Genomic DNA, 8,138 nt, shown 5'->3' with positions numbered 1-8,138 from the left:
GTGTTGTGACCTTGCTTCCTCTCTTTTACTGCCCCTCCCTCACCCACCCCCTCTGTGGCATTTCATATGCACACACCTACAGCGCCCCCCACCCCGTGTGACACACTCCACCAGTGTAAGCACTTTTAATCAGAAATGCAAGCCAAGTCCTTTACCTTCAGATAAAACCATCCCAGCAGCAGGGCTTGACCTGAGCTCCTTTTGCTGTCTGATTGAATAAAGAGCGAACACACCCGGGCTATAACATCATTTCCTGTTCAATCACATTATGTCACAAGTCACTTTTAAATTCTCAGGATTTCAGATGGTTTTCAGCTATTTGTGGGATTCCAGAGTAGCCCAGGCAGCATCCAGGGATAGCCCCATTTCACAGGATGGTAGGAATTACTGGGTCACAAGTCAGAGCTTCACAGTGTCCGGTTACAGCAGACTGCTGATTCAGAAGGGGGACGCTGAGGCATGGGGGGACATGAGAAGGGAGAAGGACTGAAATGATGTAAGGCGATAGAGCAACATGTGAGAAGAGAGGTGGGCTCATGTCTACTTTTGTGGAGCAGCACAGCGATGCAGGGACCCCCTGAAGGATTGCAAGGATTAAATACAAAAACCTTAAATCTGCACCTTTGGTTATAAGCTGAGACCAATCTGTCCTGTTGGAAACATGTACACTGCTATGCTTATTTCATGGTTTTAGACACACCCTAAAATGAAATAAATTAAATGAAAAATACTTTATTAATCCCCAAAGGGAAATTCAATATTGTAGTAGATAATAATTAACTGGAGGAGGTCTTGTTCCGGAGGCTGATGGCTGCAGGCAGGAATGATCTTCTGTATCTTTCAGTCTTACAACAGACCTGAAGAAGCCTCTCACTGAACAAACTTTGTTGTTTCATCTCAATACATTTCTGAATCTCTTCTCAAAATCATTGAACGCCCCCAATATATCATAACTGCATTGATGTTTTTGGGTTTAAGGATTGTGTGGTTAATTATGGGTGCAACTGTGCTAGGCTGGGAAACTATGGAAGACAACAGGCACCTCGTTGGTTCAATTCCTCAAAGCAACAACGTTCATGCTTTAGTCCTTGACTGGTGGACTTCCTGTTTACTTGTACATACTTGACTTCTTCCTCTGTCTACAGAAATTATCATTAATTTTATTTTATGATGAAGAGCCAGACAGGATGAAGATAAAGAAAACATCTCAGTGGAGTGACCTGGGGGACACTGGTTTTTAGTTGTTCTAGTCAGATCTCCTCCTCTTGATGGTCTCCAGCCTGCTTGCTCCTCTTCTTGCTGGTGTCCAGCCCGGTACTTCCTCCTTATGCTGGTCTACAATATTGTTGTGGACAGAGAAGGGGCCCTACCATAGGGCCCTACAGAAAAGGCTTGGTGCTCTACACCAAACATGAAAACAGACCTCGCCTCTTTCTTCTGTGTCCTCCACCGACTTCAAACCACCTCTGTCTACTTCAGACCACCTCCGTCTATTTCCCTTCCTCTCTTTAATAGATAGAATATTGTTATGGTATCATTTACCATCACCATGGTAACTATCAGCTGAAACTGTGACAGCTGCACTGCCCTCTCATGGATATTTTGGTTGCATGGTGGTATTTTCGTCACCACAGTGCTCGGAGGAACGGTAGTTTGACGGCTGATTAAAACAGACATATTTAAAAGGAGCAGAAATTCACTTCAATTCATTATTGTTGTGACATTGCATAGCACCAATGCACCAACAAAGGTATATCTTTAGGCACAGTTTTATATGACTTCCCAGGTTATGAGTTTCAGTGTAAAACAGACCTGTAGTCATTGTGGGAGCAAGAGGACATTGTATAAGTCCAAATAGACAGAGAGGTGCTTCTCTCTCTGCTTTTACCTTTAGATCTGCTTCCATTTTCCTTAATAAAGCAAATAAAACCTGTATAGTAGTTGTTGTAATACCAGTTCCTTATATAACATGTTTGTTTATTATTGCATCCAGTGGAGATGAGTTGTTTCTATGCAGCCGAGTGTCTTCAGGCTGAGAAGTGATGAGTTATGTGACTGATGATGCTTCAATTTCAGCTGCAGACAAAAAAACCAAAAAAACCCTGAGCTGCTGAAATCACATCTGTGTCTTTACAAGAGTGGCCGGGAACTTATCAAGCTTCTGAAACCAAGGTAAATGGTTTAATCCCCATTCCCTCAAGTTTAGGTAAACCTCTTTTAATTTTTTTACTTTATAAAATAATTACTAAATATGTATATAATATTAAATATTTGAATGAAAATTATTTTATATGACCTACTGCTCTTACACAAATCATTGGTTACCAATCTGTAAATGTCTGCACGTCACCACAATTCTACATCTACACACACTAGTTTCTTCAGATATTCTTATCATAGCAGATTTAATGTTTTTTTGTTTTTTTTAAAAATATTTTTGATTTAGTTTCCTGTTTTTTTTTTAAAACCCAGATTGCTCAATAAACTGATTGCTAACACACACACTTCTTTTCAGATATCTGACCTCCTTTTAAATAATTTCTCTTATCTTGCAGTTTCATGTGTCCTGCAGAATCTGTAATGTACCAAGATGTTATTTTTTTTAAACTTTATTTTAACTCGATTGTCACTGTGGTCTCCCTCTTTTACAGTAGCATGTTTACAGTAGCAATGCAGCATTAAACAATATAACAATAAATTATGGCAGAAAAAAAACCATGTAGCTTGGGTTAAAAATACTGAGGTCCAGCACCCACTATGACCCACACATCTTAGGGAACCAAAACCTATTTAAAACAAAAGCAACTTGTTTCACACAAACATCTCCCTCTATTTCCTGTCCCGACTGTTTCCTCCATTTGTTCTGTACTTTTTCTGAACAACCTGTCTAATCCCACAATTCTCTTATTAAAATATTTTAATAATTGAAATTTAAAGTTATTATTGACACCTTCATTAGTTTGTCTATATGGAAGAAGAAAAAACTTTGATCTTACAGTCGATTCAATGCAATAATGGGTGGCATATCTGTTCCTGGCTTTTAAACTTTTAACTTGACTGGATGGATCTAATTCTACTTTTAATGAATTTCGTTGCCGTTTGTTGTCAAATAAACTAGATTAATGTTTGTTTACATGCAGTTGAAAGCAACAAGTCAGAAATGGAAGAATTATTTAAAATAGATTATTTTCCAGAAGAATGTTTGAACCAACAGTTCTAGACAAACATGCAAAGTAGGATGTTTACTTCAAACATTTTCATTTATAAGAACTTAGATTTACATAAGATTGAAGAAATGTATAAAGACGACAGAATTTTCTTTGGCTGACTGACCTATTTACTTCATTACACTGTGGATTTGTTCTGCATAATGCTGATATCAGGACAGAGACAGGAACCGGACCCTCAGCTTCATGCATGTGACAGTATGTAGAACACAGATCATAGAGGAGCTCAAACATTCAGGCTTCATGGTGCTGCAGCAGTTCTGCTTGTTTTCCAGATACTGGATCACATTTATCAGTCTCGTCAGTCTGAAATCAGACAGAGCTCCAGCTCAGGTGCAGGGTTTGGGTCTGTGTGCCTTTAGAAATCAGACTTTTACATAAACATGTTGGTAAAGACTGATGATCTAAATGCAGCACAGTTGTCAATAATTGTCACCATGATGAGGAGATCTATCTCAGCATCTTCTGGATCAGATGATAAGATCCATCTCAGGATCATGTAGACCAGATGATGATGAGATCTATTTTAGGATTATCTGGACCAGAGGAAACAAAGTTTTTCATGTAAAAACAGAGAAGGGATAATTAAATGCTGGGAATGTTACACAACTTAACACATGCTCATAACATGTTGATAACCTGTTCAATGTGTTTGTAAGAGAATTGTTCATTTTTCAGATGATTGACAGCAGAAGCTGCAGGAGATTCCTCTTGGTTTAGTCAAAATAAACATTATTAATATCTTTTATTCAGTTTATCACTGAGGGTGGGGCGGGGGAGGGGGAGGGGGTGGGGGCGGGGGAGGAGGAGGGGGGAAACTGGAGAATGGGATGGAGTTTGGAGGCCAGAAAGGAGAAGAAAAAACTGGATTAAAGAAAGGTGGAGGAGGGTAGAGAGGGAAGCTGGGCTGGGTGAAATGCTGGGGGGATGGGGGATACGGGCAGGGAGGTGGGAGGTACATGGAAGAGGCATTAGCTTGTCCAGATAGTGGGTACGTGGCTATGTGTGCTGGCCCCGTGTTTTTTCTTGAGTTCTGGTTCTGGACTCGAGGTCCTGTAGGTCTCTGGAAATCTTGGACCCCCTCCCTGGACTGCTGAGTCGGATTATCTGGAGGGAGGGAAATAAAAATTTAGACTTCCAAGAGGAGTTCTGTGGATCTGGATGAGGACTGTTAAAATTCCAGGAAACACTTTCTTTCTCCTTTAATGTGACCTTTGTTGACCTGGACCAAAAGACTGATAAGCTGGAGGAAACATCTGCTCGGTAAAATTCAAGAAATAATCACAAGATTGCTTTTCAGCAGATGAAGAGTTAGATGAATTCCAGATACAGATAAAGCTCAGATGTCTTTGCATGATTTCCCTCATTTCCCGGTTCATGTAGAGAACTGTGAAAGATGATTAGTCAGAAGAAGACCTGGACATCCCCCAGAACTGATGAAGATGAAAGGCTAAGCCAGCCAAGACAACTTTATTTATAAAAGCACTTTCCGACAGCAACTGCTGAACAAAGTGCTTCATATAAAATAACTAAAATATTAAAACATTAAACAATGAACAATAAAAAATAAATTAAAACCAGTAAAAACAATAAAAACAACACAAGCAAACTTATACCAGTTGAAAGGAGTAGGTCTTTAAGAAGGGATTCGAAACTGGACAGTGAAGAAGCCTGTTTTACCTGCAGTGGCAGAGAGCTCTGCACAGAAAGACTCTGTCCCCCTGAGCTTCCTCTGCGTCCTCATGACATCCAGGAACAGCTGATCTGCTAACCTGAAGGCTCAGGAGGGGGAGCACATGCGTAGAGGCTCAGGTAGGTATGGCAGGGCAAGGTCATTTTGAAACTTCAAAATGAATATAAGGATTTAAAAATGAATTCTAAAAAGAACAAGTGGCCAGTGCTGCCTGGTTACTGGCTAGGTAGGCTGCAGAGACCTACAGCAACCCTGAAGGATCTGCAGGAGGTTCTGGAAGTTCTCGTTGTGTCCTGTAGGACTGTAGACTATGAGGTAGAGATGGAGATGAAAAACATAAAAAAAACATAAAATAAATTTTTTAAAAAAACCTTTCAAGTAAAAATCACATTGAGGTCTGATGAGACCAAAGCTGGACCCTCTGGACGTTAGTCCAAAAGAAAAACCAGCAAACCTACTCTGAGGCACAGCGGTGGTAGCATCATGCTGAGGGGAAGGTGAAGCTTCAGTCAGTGTGAATGGACTTCTTTAACAGGTTCAGATATCAGATTCACTTCTGGAACAAAACCTTCAGACATCTGCAAGCTAAAGAGGAATCTGACGATGATCCCAAACAGACATCCAGGGCAACTCAATCAGCTGAGCTCCTCAGGTTACAGGAGGGATAAGATTCATTCAAGAATATTTTATTCACTGTGGTGGACATTTGGAATACCTGCATTTCTGTTTTCCTTCCTCTTTCGGCTGTTCTTTACTTTCCTCTTTGCTTCCTGTTCTTTTTCATCATCACTGTAATCTAAAGCCTAGATGGGAGAAAAGAAGAGAGACAGAATGGAGCTTTTTTAACAGCCACGATATTAGAGGAAACTACACAAGGAAGATGATTCAATATTGGATAGACAATGTCAAAGTAAAAAGTCCATTAAAGCATGAGAGAGACTATTTGTCTCCCCCTGGTATCTATTTACTGCTAGTTCATGTAAAACTAAACTTGCAGGACAGCACTGCCACTCTTCAACTGGAAAACTCATCATCATCATCATCATCAAGTTTACAGACTGTAATGTGGTGTTTTCAGACTGTATAACATAATGTTGTTTAGAGACTGTATAATATGTTGTTTACTGACTGTACAATGTCTCATTGTTTAAAAACTAAATAGATTATTTATTGGCTTTTATATACACTGCTAAAAAAATGCTGCTAAAAGGGAACACCTAAACAACACAATGTAACTCCAAGTCAACCACATATCTGTGAAATCCAACTGTCCACTTAGGAAGCAACACTGATAGACAATCAATTTCGCATGCTGTTGTGCAGATGGAATAGACAACAGGTGGAAATTATAGGCAATTGGCAAAACACCCAATAAAGGAGTGGTTCTACAGGTGGTGACCACAGACCATTTCTCAGTTCCGATGCTTTCTGGCTGATGTTTTGGTCACTTTTGAATGCTGGCGGCACATCAATGCGAACTGTGGCAAGAATGTTTGCTGTGTCTGTCAGCGTAGTGTCCAGAGGATGGAGGCACTACCAGGAGACAGGCCAGTACATCAGAAGATGTGGAGGAGGCCGTGGGAGGAAAACAACCCAGCAGGAGGACCGCTACCTCCTTCTTTGTGCAGGAACAAGAGGAGCACTGCCAGAGCTCTGCAAAATGAGCTCCAGCAGGCCACAAATGTGCATGTGTCTGTTCAAACAGTCAGAAACAGACTCCATGAGGGTGGTATGAGGGCCCAACGTCCACAGGTGAGGGTTGTGCTTACAGTCCAACACCGTGCAGGACGTTTGGGATTTGCCAGAGAACACCAAGATTGGCAAATTCACCACTGGCGCCCTGAGCTCTTCACAGATGAAAGCAGGATCACACTGAGCACATGTGACAGATGTGACAGAGTCTGGAGACGCCGTGGAGAATGTTCTGCTGCCTGCAACATCCTCCAGCATGACCGGTTTGGCAGTGGGTCAGTAATGGTGTCGGGTGGCATTTCTATGGAGGGCCGCACAGCCCTCCATGTGCTCGCCAGAGGTAGCCTGACTGCCATTAGGTACCGAGATGAGATCCTCAGACCCCTTGTGGGACCATATGCTGGTGCAGTTGGCCCTGGGTTCCTCCTAATGCAAGACAATGCTAGACCTCATGTGGCTGGAGTGTGTCAGCAGTTCCTGCAACATGAAGGCATTGATGTTATGGACTGGCCCGCCCGTTCCCCAGACCTGAATCCAATTGAGTACATCTTGGACATCATGTCTCGCTCCATCCACCAATGTCAAGTTGCACCACTGACTGTCCAGGAGTTGGCGGATGCTTTAGTCCAGGTCTGGGCGGAGATTAGGTCTGGGCGATTAATCAGATTTTTATCTCAATTACGATCTGAGTTTTCAACGATCATGAAAATAAAAAGGTGAGATTATTTTTCTCTTTGCAGTTTCCTCTCCAGCTGTCTTCAGCTGCTAATCGAGCGTCTCTGGCGTTGCAGCGCTGTTCTGTAAACTCCTCCCACAGCCGCTCTTCTTTCATTCAGCCACTGTTCCCAACTTGGCGACTTTTTTTTTTGTTGTTAAAAGCGACTAGCAACAAATCTAGCAACTTTTACTGGACCTATTAGAGACTTTTCTGGTGTTTTGGCGACTGACTAGAAGGCACATCTTGTTCTGCAGTTACTGTAAGGAAGGAGCAGCGGGAGCCTCTCCCGTCCTAAAGCACTCCCAGGCGGCCAGTCTCAGTCGGCTCCGGCTGCAGGTCGATGTAGAATAACTGCAGTAGGTTGTGGAAGTTCACCTAAACAAAGTTTATACCATTGTCAGTGACAACTGGCTGCATTATTTTCGTATAAACGCACACATAGTTCGGCGAGTTAAATCACTGTAATATCCCTCCGTTACGGGGCGTTACCATAGCAACGCGTTAATCAGCTGGTTCAGATCAGCTGTCTTTTAACAGGTGAATGAGAGAAACGCGCTGCAGCCTGACAGCTGGTGTTTGGCATAAAAACCACATCCAGGCTAACATGAAATAGTTCCTATACTTCAGCAAATGTTGTAGAAAAGAAATACAAATTGGTTATAAAATATTTACTGTGTGGGACCATGGCATAAGCGGATTAAACAAATCATAACCGTGTGTTAGACGGTTATAATGCCTGACGCGGAGTCGAGAACATCACGACGCACTGTGTTGTTTAATCCTTACTTATATTTATTTATTCAGTTTA

The 8,138-nt window shown here is 41.8% G+C and overlaps 1 protein-coding gene across 3 annotated transcripts in view; it reads right to left on the bottom strand.

The window, feature by feature from the left end:
• Positions 1-3,713: 3,713 nt before the first annotated feature.
• The window catches only part of naf1 (nuclear assembly factor 1 homolog), a 9,487-nt gene continuing 5,062 nt past the window's right edge, over positions 3,714-8,138 (bottom strand). For 2 of the 3 annotated variants that reach the window (XM_079265083.1, XM_079265084.1), the window contains exons 8-9: positions 5,636-5,723; positions 3,714-4,334 (exon numbers count right to left, since the gene is read on the bottom strand). In XM_079265083.1, the coding sequence (XP_079121209.1) occupies positions 3,985-4,334; positions 5,636-5,723 (438 nt within the window). In that variant the 3' untranslated portion in view covers positions 3,714-3,984. Of the gene's footprint in view, positions 4,335-5,635; positions 5,724-7,560; positions 7,706-8,138 lie in introns of those variants that run through there. The other variant, XR_013771841.1, reaches the window with a different exon arrangement.

Source organism: Telmatherina bonti, assembly GCF_933228915.1.
Source record: "Telmatherina bonti genome assembly, chromosome: 3".
Lineage (NCBI taxonomy): Eukaryota > Metazoa > Chordata > Actinopteri > Atheriniformes > Telmatherinidae > Telmatherina > Telmatherina bonti.
The sequence above is the reverse complement of the archived record's forward strand: the minus strand, read 5'-3'. Positions and strand labels throughout refer to the sequence as shown.